Raw genomic sequence first — 21,673 nt, forward strand, 5'->3', positions numbered from 1 at the left:
ATTTCCTTCATCTACAGAAAGAATAATTAGGACCAACCCTAACCAGAATGGTATGTGCTAAAGAGACGCTTGGTAATTGTCTCCTAAAAATATTCCAGGCAACATGCTTCAAACTAATTAGCACAGAGGCTGTTGTTGTTGACATGGGACACACAAAAAACATCCCTATCGTGTGAAAAACTGCAAAAGTACAATTTTGGAACTGATGTTGTGGAAAGGGTTTAACATCCGCAAAGGTAGACGAGAGCTGCACATCCTTTTTCTGCTTTAATCAAACATTCCTTTTCAGATCTTCAAGAAAATACAGATGAAACAACCAGCCTGCATTGCTTCATGAAAATATTACATTCCCACAAAACATACAGTCTCTCTCTTAAATATTCTTGCTGCTTTAGACAGCATATCCACTGGTCTGGATCACATTTGGAACTTTTCAAGACAAAGGAATAACACAAGCTGATTGCAGGGTCTGACCTCCTTAGCAGTTTTAGGAGAAATCCTCATTCTTCCTAGGCACCTAGACACAGTTTGTCTATCAGCACCCTGAAGGAAGGGCAGGACCTTGATGGGTGCTGCACTCTCCAAATGCTGGTGGTTCAGTGAGCCGGGAATGGTCATCAAGACCTTACTGGGTTGATCTTAAATTGAACCAAGTTGTTGTAGCTGTTGTCCACTTCTGGGGGAAAGCTGAGTTTGTCACTAACTCTGGGAGGCTGGCAGAGCAGACAAGGTCACCCAGCATTCACCTCAGCCTGGCTTGGCATTTGCAAGCAGAAAAAATGGCCACAGTACTCAACACGACAATCCTGCTGAATACTTCTCTGCCACCAATAGCTGGACTTACATTTTATCCTCAGTGTGGAATCAGGTTTATTTTGGAAGCTTATTTTAAAGTCCTATGTGTTTTTAGCAATACTATTTCTAGTTACAATTTAGAGATGATATTTTCTTTCATTCTAATTAATCTGTTAAATAAATATGCAAATATATCAAGTGCTCTATATAAAAATACATACACACAACAAACAACCCCTCATAATAAAAGCAAGATTAATAAAAATATGTACTATATTACACATATGAAATGGCCATCTAGTTTTGAAACTATAATGAAACAATTACACATAAGTCACAGGACATAATCTAAAAAGAATCAGCATATATAAAATAATGGCATTGCCTCTTGAGCATATCCCATTTAAAAATATATAAAGAACCCAACCAGTGTTGTCTGTGCTTCTGTAGCTACTGAATGTAAGATAAATTAGGAAGGAGTTTGTGGATTTCTTCATTCAACATCTGAATAGGGAGATAAATAACATGCCACAGATTTTTTTTGTTTTTTAAGAGAGAAATTTAGCCTCCAAGACAATGAAATAAGTCCTTTTCACTGAGACCTATATTCAGCTAGGATTTAAAGACAGGAGTAGTTCTTACTCTGGATCTCCATACTTAGTGGAATGAGTACCTGACACCAGTTTAAACACAGCCTTCAACAGATCATTTTGATTTCTAATGACAAATAGAAAAGCTTGCTTAAAAACATTAAACAAAAATCAATGCACTGTTCACAGATGAAATATCTGACCTACATATAGTCAGAAAACATCCTACGTGTATTTTAAAACATCACCTTGTCTTGGGACTTTTTGCCCAGGTGTAAATTACCCTAAGGAGATCTGCCAGCAGATACCAGGGCACTTGAGCATTCCCATGAAGCACATGGGAAGCTGCTGGAGGGCTGTGACTCAGAAATATAATCAACAGTCTTGTGCTTTATGTTCCAGTAAAGATCAGTGCTAGCTAAAGTCAATATTTAGCCAGCTGAATATTCATCCTCCAAACTGCTTCAGATGGAGAGCATTAAGTAACATACTTCAGCAGAACAGGGGCTATGGTCAGTGAACAAAACCTTTGAATAGCCCTGCTACAGACCATCCCCATCCCACAGCTGACACAGACCAATGGTTTTACTTGCATTTCCTGGGGGCACTCCAATTAGAAGTTACCATTCTCCCTCCATTCCAATAAGCTTTCTTAAAAACAGCACAGACCACTGGTGGTAAATAGTTCTTTTCCTGACAATTCATATCAATATAATGCACAGCATCATAGCTTAATACAAATACTTTACACAACAGACACAAAAGGACATAACAAAAGCATGTAACAATGCAGCTCAGCTACTCTACTATATTACATGGCTGGGAGAGTTTCCTTTTGTTTGCTTTGATCTTTTCTGTAGAATTTAAACTTCTGGTACCAATAAGAAAGCAATGTTTCTTTTGGTGTTTTTAAAAAGCAGATGGAAAAAATGTAGATGAAATAGAATTCAGAGGAAATGAGTGAGATCACAGAAAATCAACTTTTAAAATATCAGCAATCTGGTATAATATCATAGTTATAGGGAAAAAAAATTTAATAGGCTCAGCATTTCCTAAGTAAAATGGAGCAGAATATAGAGACCTGTTTTCAGGAACAAAATACTGTCAGCTTCCCTAGTGATTTCAATTGCTTGATTTGTGCATATGTGATAGAGCTGGGGTCGTTTTGTTTCATTTGTTATCTTAACTAACAGACTCATTAAAAACATGCACAAACTTGGACCAAAGAATGAGGGGGAGAGGAGAGCAATGAACATCTCAAAAACTCAAGGATAATTGTACAGGTTGCTAGGATAATAAAGTATAGAAGTTTATTATGCATCAGCTCATGTTTTCATACCTTTATTACCCCTCCCAAGAAGACTTGCTGTATGCCCATAGATATTTAAAAATCGAGATAAATAAATTTTGTCCTTCTGGGTTTCCCCTGTTGCAGACCAAGCCATACATAATTATAAAATGTCACTTTTTGTTTATACTGGCAGATTCTGAATGTACCCACTGCTCTTCCTGGCTGGAAGGCATTTCTGAGGGATTCTGATGTCGCAGACATTGTAGAAGATGCCTTTTGGGTTTAAACTTGATTTATTTACTCTTGACATTTTTCCTCACTTACTTCTGTACCATGGCATGTTTAATACCTTAAATATCTGTAAGATGGAGTGACTGGATACTTCTTTAGCCCCCCACAGCGAAGACCTTCCATCTGGGGAATAATGATGTACACTCGTATTATGTCTCCTAACATCCAGGACACAGTGAGAGTCCTCTGTGTAGGGACTGGGAACTGAAAGCATTATGCAGCTCTTGGGGGTGTTATTTCAGAAAGCACATGTCAATTTTTTTGCGAAGTGATTAAAAAGAAATAGAACTTATGTTTATGTTCAAAAGACATCAGTAGCACAGTGCATCTGTGAATTCCTGTTCAAGTTCCACGTGATTTTGGTTTCCCCAGCCCTGATCTGCTTGGCAGCGTGGTACCATTACACTCCAGTCTTCATGTCAAACTCGTGATGGTTTTGTGTTTCATTAACAGTCAGGAATTCGTCACATGCTTGTGTTCGGTCATTTGACTGCTCTTTATGAACCAAGTGCACCATTTCTTGTGATTTGCTGACATCTCCATTTAATTCACTTGTCTTCCTGTCTTCCACTGCCCCTTTGCCATTGTTAATCACTAGCTTTTTCTTCTGCCCACATCTAGAAAGAAATAAAAATAAAATAGTGTAAGTGGAGACTAACAAAAATAATTTAAAAATTGAAGGTTAGTATTTAGGAAAAGGTGATTGGAAATTAAACTTGTGTCTGCCAGCACAGACTTATGCCATACAAATTGTAAATTGTAAAGCTCTCCATATTGCCTATTTTATTTCTGAAAGCATCCTCCACCATTAAATGAATAAAAATTTGTCAGGAGCTCACTTATCCAATTTATATCTACTGTTACTACATATAGCAATAACATTCATTACTGAATGCTAGAATTTTTTTTCTGTCATTTGAATATATTCACATTTATGAACTTTGTAAATATCCCACTATGAGGACACCTTCTAAATCCAGGCTTGGGATCACAGCTTTGGAAATGCAAAAATTCTGGATCGAGCTCTCACCTCATTAAACCAGGCAACTGTTTTTTCCTTTGTGTTAGCATGTCAAGCCAAGAAGCCAACCAGCAGTAAGGAAATATGGAGAACTACTCTTGCTGCTGTCTGCAGCACAGCTCCTTGGCATGTTCAGGCAGGAAAAGGTACTGTGTTTTTAGAGTTACACTCACTGCAGGGCCGCCCAATAAACTTTATATGTTACTCTGAATTAAAACACACACACATACACACAGTCTTTAAAGAGTCACCAGCCCAAAGCTGATGCACACTGTTTATCGTGGGCTGGGTATCTTTCAGCGTAGTAAAAAAGTACTACTTACACAGCTGTCAGATTTGCTGCTAAGATGGCTCCCTGGCTACACAGTGCTGGACATCCTATTTGTCCTCAAACAGCCTTGTGTAAACTGAATATGCAGAGCCCAGCATGCCTAAGAGGGACAGCATGTCTGTGGAGTTGGACTTTTAAGGGCTTTCTTCTTAAATGAAGCATATTTTGCCTGAATGACTAATTTGGCTGTTCAATTATACTATTATGCTTCTGAAATACTATTTTTTCATGCCTACTGACTCATGGATGAGGGTTATTTTATCTGAAGTAGCTCAGCTCACTGTGCTAATGTTACATACACCCTTGGGAATGATTTCCTGCTCTGCAGCCATAAAATGCCAAAAGACGCCAGCAAGGAGCTGTGGAGCTCCACAGCCTCTTAAAAGAGCAGCTCAGAGTGCTCTACAACCAAGAGACTAGGAAAAAATGTGCTCACTGCTTCCTGAACAAAAATCTCCACATATTATATGGTCATTCCGATAAAAAAGAGTTAAAATTCAAGTAGCAAATAGTTACTCAGTTAAAAAGCTCAATTTTAACATTCAAGTAGAAAAAAGCTGTTGAAGACAATTGGGAAAACAGCCCCCAGAGAACAGAAAGAGGTAAGAACATTATAGCCTAAACCCTAGGCTAGGGTTTTTTCAAATTTCCTGGCTAACTTTGCACAGCTCACTGCATTACTTTTCATTCCTCAGCTTCTTCATCTGTAAAATGGTGTACATAAAGCCATTGAGAGCTCTGAGAGCAGTGTTAGCATACATGCTTGTGACTGCCAGCTGTGACAGAGCCTCTTGTTTGGAAGGAACAGATTAACAGATTATCACAGAATCGCTGGGGTTGTCTAAGACACTTCACACTGTACACAGAGAACGCTGTTGATGGTGGAGGATTATTCCTGGCTCATCCTGGGGTTGTTACTGTCTACATTCATCTCACAACTTTCACTCTCTGTGAACAGGATTTTCCCATTAATAACTAATAGATAGAGAATAATTGCTTTTCTGTGATCTAGATACAGCTAGTTTCCATTTACAAGACCAAATGGTTCATATAGCTGCTGACTTCATGTGAGTGGTTCCAGGTGAGTGTGAAGGCTGATGTGTGACCTGTACAGGACATGGTGACCTGTAGGAACCCAGAGTGCCGAGAATATTTCTCTGCGTGTTTTTAAGGGTTCTTACCCCCCTGAACAACACTGTTTTAGCCTCCAACCTTGGAAAAAATTACCAACAGTCAGGTAAGAACTAGAAAATACAGTGGTGTGAATTAGGTGATAGACTATTCTGTAACATTGTCACAGGGTGAAAAATTTAGAGGTTTTGGGCTTCTCTTTGTAGTACATAGATAAGAGTAAAAAATATCAAAATGGAGGATTGTTGTTGTTCTCTAAACCTTCTTCTCCTTCTTCTACTACTCCATGTTCTGCAGTAAAAGTAGTTTGGATTGATTGGATAGAAAATTCCGCAGTTCCTAGTCATGTTACTGAATAATTGGTAGGAAAGTGAAAATAATGTACGTTTTTAGTAACTATTGGTTAAAATATCTTTAAAAGGCTGTGTAAATCTTGATAGAGAGGCCTCACTCCTGCTTTCTGTGCTCTGTGCTGTACCTGGGTCATGCTGGTGGCTCTGTTCCTCTGATAAGACTTAATAAAAAACTATCTGGAAGCATTGAAACTGAAGGAAAAGTCTCAGCTTATCTTTGAAACTCCTTGCAAGGACTTTTAGAAAATTCTCTCCCATCAGGAGGATTTACGGCACGGTTCAGTGTCAGTGACCTGTGTCCCCACACCCCAAGCCACTCTAAGCTTTGCAGAGGATGCTCTTCCTTGTGTTTTGCTACTCCGCTCTTTGACAAAGCTGTGGAGCCTCTCAAGGAAGGAAACAGTAAGGCAGAGTGCTTTGGAAATGTAAAGGTGTGGCCTTACCTCCTGCGACTGTTAACAGCAATGCACACTGCAAGGATCAACGCAAGCACCACGAGAGCTACAACTATGATCAGCCAGTCTGTAGGGAGAGATGAGGGAGGGGAAGAGAGAGTGTGAATGTATCTCATGTGGTTTTGCCATTTCACAGAACTGCTAGAACACAATCTCCTCTACTTTCTTTCAGCTGTCACACTCTTTTCCTAGCTTCCATGAATGTTTGGTTGGTTCACAAAGTCTTTCTGTGCAAATCAAACACATGTTCATCATTCAGCTACACACAGGCCAGCTCAGATAAAATACCCCATCCCTGCTGTCACCTGTAAGCACTGCACTTCAGAGGGCATAGGTGGAGAGGAGCTGTATCACTGAGTTACTCCAACAGCAAAAGAAAAGGCTTAGCACGACACACCTACAGTCCCTGGCACAGAAACAGGATGACTTTTAGCACATTTTTAGTAAAGCAGGTTTCACAACCTTCTCAGTAGCCTACTCTCTACTACCATTATGGCTCTACTACCATTAGAGCTGGGGGTCCTCTCCCAGGAGCTATGTCCTGTATCTTGTTCGTTTGAAACAACTCTTCCTTGTTTAAATAGACCTGTGCCTTTCATTTGAAACAAATTACTTCTTCTGATTAGTTAATTATTAGTACTCCATGGTGAAAAACTGACAGGCATTCTTTTCATAGCATGCTCTTCTTATATCTCCCTTCAGTTTTCCCTGAAAATTATGAGTTTTTCAAAAGGTGCTTCAAAGGTCACCTTCCCAAAATTTTCTGTGTGCTCTTCTCCCTTTTTTCCCATGTGACCAATGCAATGCCTTGAACTGAACACAAAGCTTCAGCTCTGGACTTGCTAGGCCTAAGTAGAATGGGATAATTACTTTCTCTGTTTTAAAAATGACTGTACCACTAATAAGTCCCAGAATATATTTGCATTCTTTTGCAGCTGTATCATGGTGTTGGCTTCTTTTTATTCTGTTTTAATCCGCAAGCTCTATTCTGGAGAGCTTGTCTCACCTATTATTTTCACTGAACATTCTCATGGATATGATACTATGCATATAACTTTACTGAGTTTTGCCTGATTTCATTTCAATTCATAAAAGTAAATTGAATCTTAATCCCATTCTCCAAATGCATGGCTTCCCTCAATATTGGCAAAAAATTATATGAGTTACGATATGCTCCATTTTTCAGACTACTAGTGAAATGCTGAATATTATCTGATTCAGAACAACGCCTGAACAAATGTATTTCACCTTCATTTTCATCTCTTACTTCAGTTCATATGAACACAATTCTGTACTTAGATTTTTAAAACATTTGACTTCAAAAACCTACCTGGTACATGGGCTGACCTTGGCTGTGAAGCTATTTGTGTTGTGGCGGTCTCTTCAAGGGAAGTAGTGGATTCATAATGTCCCTTGTGTGGTCCTTGGCTAACATATACACTAGAGGTAGAGCCTAAAGAACAAAAATAGGCCAAATATGCTTGATGAATATTTAACAGCAAGGTACGAAGGCTGTGACTTTCAGCATTTAAAAATTGTACTCTAGAAAGTTCATGCTGAAGCAATTAATGAGTGTTTATACTGAAAACTTTACATAGACTGAAAGCACCATATTTATCTGAACTATGACTAGCTTTAGTATTTTGAGAAGCAAAACCCGTGGCTTTCCCCTCTTGTCTCCCTCATATGTTTCAATTCTATTCGACACAAGAAAAAACTGAACACCTAAAACTCTAATGCTGTCATAAAATAGAACAATAGTTCTCTGAATGGTTGTGACTTTGACAGCCTATAGAGTGGGACTCTAAAAACTCAAAATATTTTTTTCCTAGCAGTTCTCTGCAAACTTAGATGTGGATCCTCTTGTCCTTTTTAATAAGTTGTGTAATTTGGTTCTAAGGTGGTATTAGACCTTAATTCAGTCTCTTGTATTTTCTATGCTGGCCATACTGCTTAAACTTTTATGCAATCACATTTGTGGCCCACACTATTACCATAAGGGTATCCCGAGACTAAAATTATCAGCAGACTATAGGTACAGTAATTTCATTTGGGACTACTGCTTCATTATCGCTATTAAAAAATATATTACAGATCTCCACCTCTCTGAGTTCTTCCAGACTCTAAGAAATTAAACACTAACTCTAATCAGCTGTAAAGTTCTTTTTCTTTAATACACATTACAACTCATTTCTGTCCAGCATTTCTGATCTCATTTCCTAGTAACAGCTAGCAGATGCATAACTGAGAAGTAAGTTTTATCCCCTCGGTGAAGCATAGCCAGCAAGCAGTTAATGAATTTTCCAGATGTTTTTATTATTTTTATTAACAAGAAACTTACTGACTGGAGTGTTGTTTGGTGCTATCTCACAACAAAGGACAGAGCACAAATTCAGCAATGAAGAGTCTGGATCTAGAGCCAAAGAAAGCTGACCAAGAGAGGCCTACTAACTTGTCTACACTACATCTCAGCAGATTATTTTTTTTTTAAGTGCTTTATATCATCTTTGAAAAATGCCAGAGCTTCTCCTCCACAAAACCCCTTAGAAAGGCATTCAGACGTTTATTAAAATTTGTGTGCTTGGAAACCTGCTACATTTGCTCTTCCCCTGAGCACTAAGAAGAAGAAGCAAGGTTCAGCCACATTCCCTGCTGTTCTGGCTCTGGGGAGGTGCTTTCAAGTGGCAGGGAGGGATCCTCAAAAGCTCTCTACATTTCATTTTGGTAACATACTAGATTTTTTTCTCTTTATGGACAGTTATTTTTTGTGCTCCTTCAGAGGACTGACTTGTTATTCTATGGAGACTTGGACCCTTAGTGTGTTGTCTGACCACAGCTTAAACATTGCTGTAGACAAAAAGCAAGTGAAACAAAATGGTACAGTACATCAAACCATTCATTTGATCAGAGAAGGCCCTTAACAATACATTAATGAATCTTTTCCATTCCATTTCACATATATGGGGCAACATTACAAAGGAATGAACCCTTCAATAAATAAACTTTTTGACGACAGTGGCAGTGTCTTAGTGATTCCCATATACTGTGTTCTTAAAAAGCACAAGAGAAGGTAAATGAAAAAAGGGAGAGTTTTGAGAAAATGGCCTTCTGAGCCTTTTGCCAGGGCACTGACAATGCAAAGATTCAATGCAGATATTCACACTGAAAAAGACTGAAACCAGTTCTTACAGGTTTTATGTGCTCAAAACAGAAAGGTAGAAAACATTTTTTCATAGTGTGTAATGTCTGCACATAAAATTAAGAAGGCAGCTTAGATTAATTAAGTGAATAGGGCCTGTGAAATGCAAGAAATGAGTTTTGGTAGGAAGACATTATTAAAAACAAATTTAGCTTTCCAATAAAATTCTGTCAAATAGATATTTTTCATTTATAGTGCTATGCCTATGTCAAAATACTATAACCAGGCAATTTTGTTAAGAGTTGAATATACTGGTTTATACAAAATTCTTGAAAAAACAATTAGCCCAAGTTCTACCTCACAATATATGAATTAATATGAATGAATTATTAAGGGGATTAGCTTTCAAGTGTTTTCTGTATAATGCTGTAAAAATATAGGTACAAAATCTTGTTTATGTACAAAGAATGTCCACAGAGCACTGGCCAAATTCTGCTATGGGGTGGTTCCACTAACTTCCAAGAAAGTGCATGAAAACAGTGTTTGGATTAGCTGAATTTGGAAAAAATCCCTTACTGTTAGGATGGTTATTTGTATGTAAACTACATTTGGGAATAAGGAAAAGTCCCTTCATTTCCCGTATTATTAGCATGTGACCGTACATAAAAAAATACCAAAGGCTTTATGTAGGATAATAAGCAAACACTGTTAACTGCACTAACTTCATCAGAAGAATAACCCTTTGAAAAACAAAGCTGTTCACAAATGAAATCTCAGTTACAGCCCTGTAACAGCTACAATTAATCACTGGCAAGACACCAACAGGATATACACCTGGTGAAAAAATGGTGTCACAGAGAATAACCTTTCTTTTGTACGTATTCAGCTAAAGTAGAGAGGTTACAGATGGGGAAAAAGCGACAGATAGTTTGGGGCTACATGGCTGTCATATGTGCCCAGCAAAAAAAGACAAAATGCTATCACAAATGTATGAACATGAGCAGGAAGTTTACACTTCTTCACCTCAATAGTTGTGTTACCATGTGCTGATAACAGAATATAAGAAAAGCTTATTTGCAAAACACTCTTTTTGGCCTTTTAGCTAATGCTTTTACCAGAAAGAGATAACCCTTCATGACATCTTACCAGCAGGTTAAAACCAATAACAAAACCCAAAAAGAAAATCCTAATATGACAACCATTTACAATTATGCTTAGTACCCATTTTTGGACAATAGCCATTGTCCACAATAACATATTAAATTACAACCAATAAAAATGGTTATAATTCATTGTTCTTACTGGTAGTAAGAGGAGTCTGCAAGGGAATAAAACGGTCTTCAATGTCTGAAAAAACTCCAGGTATCCCATGGACATGGGAACCACCTGTGGTGTTTGCTTCTTCACCTTCCCTTCCAGGTGTAGTGCCAGGTGCCAGTGGCTCCTTGGTTGCTTTCTCTTGGTCAACACCATCCACGGACTCTACGACTGTCATGATGGTGGCATGATGAGGGAGCACTCACAAAACCACCACCCACATCATTTCCTGGGCCACAGCAAGCCAGAAAGCACCTCCACCTTCCTCATGCAAAGCACAGAAGGAGAGAAGACATGAAAGCCTCTCCTTCTTCCACACTGTCACTGGCTTCTGAGAGACCCTTCAGCTCCACATCTATGCTCAGCATGTTGGAGCAAGATGTTGGCAACATATACAGATCCCACTGACAGATGGAAAGAGGAGACCTTTAGAAGAAGAGACTGTAGCAGCAACAACCTGACCCTGTAACTCAGGAGTGAGCAGCCTCACCTGTGTCAGTCTTGCCTCGCAATACACAGGGAAGGAGAAGTAAGAAACTGATGGCAGAATTTAAGGGATGTAATTCTTCTATGAATGCCCTGCCCTCACCACTGGGACACCACTCCGCAGCGACGACGCTGCTGCTGAGTCACAGGAGCAAGTCATCTGATGAACTAGCAGAGCACCTCCACCACACCAGCCATGGGACCAAAGCATATCCAGCCTGATCCCACTGATGCACAAGAAAGGAAGACCAGGCTGGAGGTTCAGAATCACCAAAGTGCATGTCTCGCAGAACATTTAGGAGATCATGTGAAAACATGCTTCAGCAAAGGACAGAAACCACCAAGTGCACCAGCAAGGAGTCCCTTATGCCTTGTCCACAGATTCTACGGCAGATTTTTCACTGCAAGTCCACACTAAGAATAAAGATCCCCAGGATGAGAAAGATAGTGGAAGAAGTAGTTTTCAGAAGAAATAATGTCTCATTTCACACCAGACATGAGAAATGAGTATGATCCATTATTCTTACTGGTACCCATCAGAGGAGAGTCATTACCAGTTTTGGTCATACTGGCTGTGGTCCTGTGGAGGACTTCATCTCTGGGCGTATCCGTGGGATTCGTGGTGCCTTCAGTGCCCTGTCCTGGCTCATCATCCGAAGGCAGAGGTGTTTGAGTTGGCTCTTTGTGGTGGGCACCATCAGGAGAGGAAGCAACTGTTACCACAAGGTGAGGTGCCCATGCTTCCTGAGTTATGTCTTCTGGTGCCAGAACATCAGTGGAGGCTGTGACTGTTGTGATGATGGCTAAGTTAACTTCAAAAATATTTTTTAAATGCACCTTACATATTACTCCTTCTTTATTTTAGTAATCTCTACCTTTTTATTTAATAGCCCATGTAGAGTATGCAGTGAGAAGAAAAAAAACCAAAACAAAGCCACAAGCAAAGAATATCCTCCATATATGACAGACTCTTTTTGGGTTGTCTGTTCCTTCACTAATACTCACAATGCAGCCTAAAATATTAGTTTTGAAAATACCTAGTAAAAACTGTTTAGAAGGGAGAAAACAGCAATATTATTTTCAGAATAAGTATAAGAATTCCTGTTGTTACACAGGAATTAGATTAGAATTACTTAATTTAAAACATTTGAACAAATTGCTAAATTATGCTTGGGTTTTCATATTTGCAGCTGATCTGTCAAACCTCATAAAGTTTGAAATCAGTGAACTGGGAAACTTTACAGAATCTCTTTCATATTTAGAAAACATGAGTAGGTGATAGAGAATACAACTATATTTTAATCCACAAACTGTATTTATAATCCACACAATCTATACTTTTCACAGCTCTCTGGTGAATCCTAAATGTTGAGGATTAAATAATCCAGATGAAAATGGATTTTGAAGGAAAAAAGCTGAAGGATAACTGCTAATTTTTCCTTAAAATTTCTTCTTTAGAAAATGCAGGAAGAAAAGATACAAGAATTTCCAAACAACTACAGTGTCATAAAAATACATCTTATTTTGCTAAATAAAAAAGCAGTATTTTGAATGAGGATAATTTTAAATGGATAACATGCCGAGTTGAGAAATTTAAGTTAGAACCTTGCAGAACTACATGAACAAACTCCAGTAAATTATTTCAAATTTTACAATATTAAGAGAATGTTTAAATATTAAGACCAGGAACGACCAGATATGAAAACCAAACATTTACACTACCAGCCACTTCCAAAAAGCAACTGCTTTCTCAGTTAAAAATAAACCTGAGAAAAGTCAGGGGACATAAGAAACAGGGCACACAGGAAAAAACATATCCTTAAACAGACAGGAATTCTTGTTGGGATATTCACATGCAACAAAATCATAAAAACCTTTGCACTGCAATTTCACAACAAGAATGCACACTTTGAAGATGAGAAAGACAGGGAAAGAAGTCAGTTTCAGAAGAAATAATGTCTCATTTCACACCAGACATGAGAAATGAGTACAATCCATTATTTTTACTGGTACCCGTCGGAGGAGAGTCATTACCAGTTTCAGTCATACTGGCTGTGGTCCTGTGGAGGACTTCATCCCAGGGGGCATCTGTGGGATTCGTGATGCCTTCAGTGCTCTTTTCTGATGCATTATCCGAAGGCAGAAGTGGTTGAGTTGGGTCTTTGTGGTAGGCACCATCAGGAGAGGCAACAGCTGTTATGATGGTTCAATAACAGATGGTTTAAACACAGATTATTTAATAGCTGTGAATTCCATGTGTGTGCTGCTATGGCCTTCCCATTACCATCCCATCCAAGCCTCCTGTTCCCCTTAAAACACTGTTACCCTTTTCACAAAAAGGGCAGAGAAGTGAGACCTTGTGTCCTGTACATCATCACTGCTCCCCAAGGACAGTAGACACAGGGAAAGACACAGAGGCAGCAGGCAGAAGGATTCCCTGACCTGCATCCCAGGCTAGCTACAGAGTCTCAGCTTCCTAGACACTGTCACTTGCTGTTACAGTGTGTTTTACATTACAGGTATCAATACAGAGAGGAAAGAACACATGAAGGCCTCTGCTTCTTCCTCCACACTGTCACTGGCTTCTGAGAGACCCTTCAGCTCCACATCTACGCTCAGCATGATGGAGCAAGATGTTGGCAACATACACAGATCCCAGTGACAGATGGAGAGGGGAGACCTCCAGAAGAAGAGATCATACCATGTTTTTTGAACATTATTTTGATGTTATGAATACTGTGTTATATGAGACTGCATTATCATGCTGTGTCATGCCAGTTCTATAGATTACTGTCTCTCATTATTCTATGAATGAACCAGAGGGATAAATATTTTGGTAAAGTCCATGAAAAGAACACTCTTTTGCCAGGTGAATATTCACAAATTAAATGGATTAACTTCTTGATGTACAAATATACATGAATATTAATTCCACTTTATGATAAAGACAGTCTGGCAGCAGCAAATAATATAACTTATGTAACAAGCTGGATGCAGTTTCACAGCTATGCTTCACTAAGGAAGGGAAAGCCCTAGAAGTGGTGTTGGCAAGTAAAGAACAAATGTTTTATATGGAGCTAAAATTGAAATCTTCTGTCTCACCACCATCCAGACAGAGCACAGAGAAAATGAATCACTCTACAGTTTATGTCATTATTTTAAGAGATCAGTAATTACTCCTCTCTACAAGTTAATGCAATATCTTTCCAGGAGAGGCCATCTGAGAGACAGAAGTGATGCAACACACATAACAGACATTATTACTAGTACCTGTAGTGGAAGACTCTCTTTCATGATTGTTCTCTGTGGAAGGGATAACTCTATCCGTTATAGCAGGCTGTGTGGCATAATCCTTTCCCTTGTCCCAGCCTGGATACACCAACGGGTCTTGCTCTGAGTCGTTCTGTTTGGCCCCGTGGCTGGGGACCATAGCTGTTATGATGATGGTGAAGCAATTATGAACTCAGTATACAAAGATCCATTTCTCATATTATTCTCCTCTTCGGTTCTTGTCTCTATGACAGGCCTCGCTCACAATGTCTACTACATTTAATGGCAAAGAGAAGTAAAGTAGATTTGCTTCTCATCCTGGTTTATATTTAGAAAAGCTACCTACTGTCATCAGTAGGGCCAACTCCTTCCTCAAACTGAGCATATGCTTTTCAGAATCAAGGTGCCTTACTGTTTTTCAAAAGAATTTCTCTGAACCTTGCTGTTGACTTCGTATTGTTGAATATCAAACCAATATTCACTGATGCAGGATTGAAAACCTCAAATGCATCAGTAACTGCAAGGATATGACCCATCACTAGTATTTTAATTGCAGAATTTGACTGTGTTGACTATATCCAATTTTTTCCCCTCAAAATTTCACTGTTTCATTAGTTGCAGAATCTCCAAGAAAATAAACAAGGAAGTATGACAAAGGGGAATGTTAGCTCATGCTTCAGATTTGTGAATGGTGCACACAATAAATGAGACAGCATTCAACTGGAGAATATTTGATATTGCAGTTATTTAGAAAAACACTATCCATTATCAATGAACCTGTAGTTTTTATTAGACAGTCACAGCAAAAGAGTACCCAAATCTTGTAAGAAGCATAACCCTTTTTAACCCCTTCAACCCAGTAAGGGGGGGAAAAGAAAAAGGCAATAAACTTGCCACAACTGAGTGCGAGTCACAATTTTAATTGCAATTAGGCCATTATGTATTGCTACAGTAGTGTAGTATAACAAGTTGTCAGAGACCTGTACTTGATAATCCTCAAGAGCAGATGATGACTGTGGTGCATTCACTGCTGGCAGTGCTTAATACAGCACAACTGCCATTTACTCATAAGTTTGGTACGCTCACAGGATCAGAAATTAAAATATGTCAATTTTCAGTTACCAGATTTATAGTATAATTTGATCTTTTATGCTTCAATTGATTCAAACAATGAGAGAGAGAAGCCACTCTCTTATTCAACATTATGCTTTGTTTTCTTTCCTTCATCACTAGTATCATCCTGCCATAGTTCAAAAGTAGGATGGATGAGTAGACATTTTAGGTAATTTTTTTTAGATGTAGCTGCCATTAACAAAAACTGGGAAAAAAAATCCCCGGTCCAATAATGACTTGCAACAAGGGAGTGAACACAGTTCCCAAAGGAGTGAAAAATGCAGCACATATAATTATTTTTCCACTTAGACCTTCTCTGTTTCCTACAGACAAAACCCTGGTAGATAGATATCTTGTTGAAAGCTTGCATGACACGCAACACAGAACGCAGGAGACAGTTATAGAATTAACCTACTAATAGTCTTGACCTACAAAACAAGTAGAAGAGAAACATCCAGGAAGAAGTCTGAAGAATAGACTAATTAAAAAAAAAAATTAGTATCAGAATTGCTCAGGTTTATTCACAGAACCATGTTACGGCCTCAGAATGCAAAAACATTAGTAAAAAATCCTAAAACTAAATCTTTAGAAAACCCTGAAAATTTACTAAAACGTGACCTGTAATATTACCTGTAGAAGTTTCCTTTCCAAAATAACTTCCACCTGCAGTAGTAAATTCATGTTGTTCAATACTGCCAGTGGTATTTGCAGGATTTTGTTCTTGACTGATCCCTCCAGAATGAACGCTGTGAAATAGCGGATGCTGGGTTGCTCCGTGACGTTTTTCATTTTCACTTGTAACTAGTGCTGATAAGATGATGATTGAATCAATAATGACCAAAATACCCAACATCAGTCACATTATCCTTATCATCATGGCCCACATAACAAGGGTGTTTGGCTTTTGTGTTTTGGCTTTTTCTTGTCATTGTTGCATTTGATGTGAAATGAAAGATGAAAGAAAACAAAAGTCCTTTGGAAACCTTATCACACAAAAGCATCACCAGGAGCAGCAGAAGATTTAAGTGCACTAGAAAGGATCCCAGTGACCAGTGGAAGATAAAAGACATCCAAGAAGCAGAAGAGCTCATAGAAACAACAGCTTGCATCTCTATTTCATATTTATTAATACTAACTTAACTGTTGAGTTTGTGAATTCTGGGTTTTTAAAGTGAAAAAGCTGATGAACTTTTCTCTTTTGAGTTAGTATCTCAATAGCACAATTACAAAGCTGGCTCTAAGGAAATTGTAATTTCTTCTGAGATTGGATGAATGAAATAAGTACATTCATATAAGTAGATAAGTATACTTATTTTGAACTCTGTATTAATTAAAGATCTTACCAATAAAATTAATTCATTGCTCGCTCTAACTTGCTGTTGTTTATACAGCAGAAGATGCAGTCAGAAATCACCTGAAGCACCACCACCATAAGAGATGTTCTAATGAAGGTTTGGAAAAGACACATCAATAACCCTAAGATGAGCATTAGAACTCAGCTGGAAATACATCTGCCTTACGTATCAAACATTTTGAAGAGTGGTATATTAAAAGTAAAGCTGAGGTCCTTAATCAGAATATGATTAAATGCAAAGAATGAGCTGGACCTGTTATATATGTCATAAATCACCAGACAGAGAAACTTGCTATTTCCCAAGAAGAGAAAAACTGGAGAAATATTTATCTTCACATTCAGGCAAGGAAATATTCATAAAGAGAGCACTCATGCAAATGTAATTCATTATTTTTAAATTAAATGTAATACTTACATACTATCTTACCAAAAAAAGAGTTAATATTAATCAATGTATGAATACAACTGATCTACCAATACTTCACCACCAAAAAAAGTTATTACAAAAACTACTTCTGTGTGATTACAGAACCTGTTCTAATGCCAATTATATAAACTTCTGCTGTTCAAAGCAATCTCAGAATCAGAAGGACATGGCAAAAATAGCTTGAAAATGCACTCTGTAAGCCTTTGCCTACAGAGGATTTTAGAATTCAACGTTTTGGTATCTCAGTTGGCTACTGGCACTAACACTGGTAGCAGAATGATCACATTCATATGGAGGTAGTATATTATCCTTTTAGGACAGTCTGTGTATTTGAAACATTAGCTCCCTTTTTTGTCTTTTGTCTTCAGATTTTACAATAGAAATTTTAAGTGGGAAAAGGGATTTTTTTTGTCACCAAGGTGGGTCACCGAAAGCCCAAATCTGCTCAGTTTTACTGCACACTACTGGCAGGGCAAACTTAAAAATATTAGAGATGTGGGGAAAAGTGGCAAGAAATTAACTTTGGATGCATAAGATAGACTTGGAGTGACAGGTGAATGTTACAGATGCCACCTTTGACGGCTCTAGTACAAATAATGTAAAGGTATTACACTGAACTACTAAGTGTAGTTAGGAATTACAACCAGCTGCACCACAAGTGTCATACTTCACCGAATTATATCAGAAATCTGAGTATTATCTGAAATGCTTGATTGCTTTACCCCTGCTAGCAGAGCTAGGATACTGCTCCTCTTCGTCTGCAAAGGTGGGGTTCCAACGATCTTGTGTGGTGATTTCCAGAAGTGTTTCGTGTTGTGAGTCCACAGCTGTTGGGACAATGGAGGATTCAATGCTGACTATGCTCTAAATCTACTGTCCGTGTGTGCCATAAAGATGACGGAAAATGGGAATTCTTGCATAGCCTAGATATAGTCTCTCTACTCTTCTTATCAAATCCCTTCACATCAAACCAGTTCTTTTCTTTGCATTGGACAGATGCAAAGTTTCCCAAGAAAAATGGGGAAAACAACCATCAGAAGAATAATGTATAGTAGAAGTAATGCAAAACCATTAGAGCAGCTGAAGACACTTAAACTCACATTTTAAGAATATGCTGAGCCTAAGGAATATGGCAGATGTCCCAATACATGTTAAACATGTTTGCTAAGTACTCAAGAAGTACCCACGAAGTACAATGTTAGAATACCCATGACTGAGCAAAAAAGCAATGGTCAGCAAAAAAACGACAACCACCAAGTAGCCAATATTAGTCAAGAAAGCTATAACACGATTAAAAAGATAAAACAGAACTTCCACAAGAGTCTACGACCAGAGACTGAATACACTTTCACCCATGGAACATGCAGACACCACTAGGCCATCAAAGGTATGGAATGCAGTACACCTGTGGGACAAGTTACAAATGCAGAGTCTTAAAGATAAATAAACACCAGAACTATCCAAAGCAGAGGAAGAAAAATAAAAAGTCACAAATGTGCCAAAGCAAGATGAATTGCTGATTTTGCATTTTCTACTAAAAATGGAAAACACTGCTGAAAAAACGTAAATACTGCACTATCTTCAGAAAAATAAAATGCTCATGAAGAGTGACTGCTGAGTAAATAACAGCACAGACAACAGACATATTAAGATGTACGTAAATAAAATCACAGAAATAGATCAGATTAATATATTTGTAAAAATAAGAGCATTAGAGTATAGTCATTCATAGCAACATCTATGCTAAAAAAAACCCCAGGGCTGGGGCCATTCCCTGGTCATAGAGCCAAGTAGCAGACTGTGTACTTCAGCGACACACAGCATTTAGTTTTGACCTTCATATGTGGCCTTTTTTTGGTTTCCAGACAAAATTATTTCAGGTACGGATGGCTTTTGAATTAAAAAAGAGTTATCAGATGGTCACGGTGGGATTATTCATACCAGGAAAATAAGGCTATGTAATAACTGGATCATGCCTAGACACCTGAGGTCACAAAACAAATGAGATGATGTTAAAAGACTGCATGGGAAGAGTGTAGAAGGTAGCAAATATGAGACTGTTTTGTGGACACTTCCCTATGAAAAAGGTACTTGGGGTTTGGTGTTCCCAAATAGTACCTGAGCATCTTCCACAGACAGGAAGTCTGCTATTGAATAGCTGTAGGATATATAACATGAACTAGAATTATTTTAACACTTAAAAAAATTTGATACAATGAAAGATAAACTTTTTCTTCTTGGAAAATCATGAGTAAATGCAAATATTTGAATAAGCATAAAACTGAGGTACTAATTTTAAGTAGTAAAAGAAGAGGCATTATTTTAATCATATGGACCTCAGATAATTTTCCAGTCACAAAAGAGACATTTCTGAAGGGAACAGCAGATGAGAAGGCCATCCAATTTTCAAACAATATATGTGCAGCAAAGGAGGAGGAACACCAAGTAGGACAGGAAAAAGCAGAAAGAAACCATCCAAAGACAGTGGAAGTTCCTTACTCGTACTCAGAGCAGTCTCATCCTTGGCCACACTCCTGCCCCAGCCTGGAAACACTGTGGAGTACGTCATCTGCTCGGAAGAGTCTTCATCATCTGAATCACTGCCACTGGAGGTCACATCTGCTGTGATGATGTTAAATCTGCCATGAAGCCCTAACCAACAAGGCCTTCTGCTGCCACCAGTTCAGCTTTCCTGTCTCCTCTACTCACAGCCTTACAATCACAGAGGAGAATTTACAGCCCCGTCCTTCCCAGGAGCCGTATCTCCTTCTGGCCTTTTCACTCACAAGGGGTTCACCACTCTGCCATGGCCCTGCTGAAGCTGCCCCACTGCAGCTCTCAGATACATTTTGGGACCCTTTGCATGCTCACGGCGCTAACCATGCCCTGTCCTCTGCTAGCAGGGAGAGCAGAGCATACTGGCTTGAAAACGTTTCCTTCCTCTCTGCTACAAGTCCTTCTCACTGGAACAGTCTGCTCCTAAACTGCTTCCAAACAGGAAAAAAGAAAGACCCAAATACATGCTTTGCATAATGACTCCCATGCTCATCCCTTTCAGGCAGGCAGAATGCCTCCATGGAACACGGACAGTGTGGACAACTGCTCTATTGCTACCACATGCACAGTCCGTGAGAGAGAGCCCAGGACTTTGATTTCCCCACTTGGAGCACGTGGCAATGAACAGCAGTGACAAATGCCACACATTCACCCCCTGTTCCACCTAGAGTTTGTGGACCTTGCTGCCCTGGTCCTCTGGTAATTCAGCCCCTAATCAAAGCACCCTCTTAGCATGGCATTCTTTACCCTTGGTTGCTGGCGTGGGTTCTTGCGTCTTCTCTCCAGGATTTGACCACCACCAGTGGTCTGGGAACGGATTCCACCAAGTTTGGGTGGTGGTTTTCTCCAGGTTGTCATGATGAGGCCCTGGAGCTGTTAGGACATGGCTCATTTAACCAAGATCTTGTGATTATTTCTTGAGAAGCAGCTCTTCCTCCAGCAAAGTCAAGTCCACCAGCATCAGCACCTTGAGCACACTCATGCCCCAGAGATGGATGTGAGAGCAGGGCGAATGTATGAACCCAAGGTGTCATTACATTCCTCTAACACGTAGCCAGATGCAAGCACTTTTGGCAGTCCCAGGAAAGAACACGCTCCCTTGAGAGCAGCCCCCAAAAGCCCTCTGGGACTTTTCAACCCTCCACATTCCATAAGGTTAATGAGTTCCTCACAGGCTTTGTCAGCAGCAGAGAGTTGATAGTCTTTGAAACAGAGTTCAGAATGAGGAACATCCACCAACATGACATACAATCACATACAAAAGATGTAAGAAGTATCCAGGATAGGCAAAAAGGACACTCAGAAATAAGCACACCCAGAGAAGCAAACTGGTCTTCTACTGACAACCCCATGAAGCCAATGCTGCCATGAACATGAGCCCAGAACTGAGGCCATTCCACTCAGAAGACACATGCACTCCCCTTGACCTGATGCTGCCAGCTAAATGCACACCCGAAACACCTTTCAGAGTAGGCATCATCACAGCATGGAGAGAGAGGTACAGCTTAACTTGTCTCACATTACCAATGCACAGTCTTTTCTCAGAACACAGTATATCAAATAGCAGGATCCATAGATTTATGCCAGGCATTTACAGATGGAAAGAGATTTCTGCTTAGAAAAATTACAGGAATCTACAGCCTTTTCATCCACTGGGCTAGGCAAGCCAACTTGGCAGGCAAAGAGAAATAATTGTGCCACTTGCAGGAGGCTGGAAATTCCCTCCAAAGAGAAATCAGTCCTTGAGACCCAA

At 39.1% G+C, this 21,673-nt stretch overlaps 1 protein-coding gene across 19 annotated transcripts in view; it reads right to left on the reverse strand.

Moving 5' to 3' along the window:
- Window positions 1–248: 248 nt before the first annotated feature.
- The window catches only part of CD44 (CD44 molecule (Indian blood group)), a 53,150-nt gene continuing 31,725 nt past the window's right edge, over window positions 249–21,673 (reverse strand). For 4 of the 19 annotated variants that reach the window (XM_048307046.1, XM_048307040.1, XM_048307039.1 and 1 more), the window contains 11 exons: window positions 20,668–20,793; window positions 19,864–19,986; window positions 18,087–18,191; window positions 16,214–16,405; window positions 14,471–14,632; window positions 13,235–13,393; window positions 11,728–11,988; window positions 10,700–10,885; window positions 7,589–7,711; window positions 6,247–6,325; window positions 249–3,584 (listed from right to left, as the gene is read on the reverse strand). In XM_048307046.1, coding sequence (XP_048163003.1) covers window positions 3,368–3,584; window positions 6,247–6,325; window positions 7,589–7,711; window positions 10,700–10,885; window positions 11,728–11,988; window positions 13,235–13,393; window positions 14,471–14,632; window positions 16,214–16,405; window positions 18,087–18,191; window positions 19,864–19,986; window positions 20,668–20,793 — 1,733 coding nt within the window. In that variant the 3' untranslated portion in view covers window positions 249–3,367. The other 15 variants (XM_048307043.1, XM_048307058.1, XM_048307048.1 and 12 more) reach the window with 13 other exon arrangements.

This window comes from Corvus hawaiiensis, chromosome 6, assembly GCF_020740725.1.
Source record: "Corvus hawaiiensis isolate bCorHaw1 chromosome 6, bCorHaw1.pri.cur, whole genome shotgun sequence".
NCBI lineage: Eukaryota > Metazoa > Chordata > Aves > Passeriformes > Corvidae > Corvus > Corvus hawaiiensis.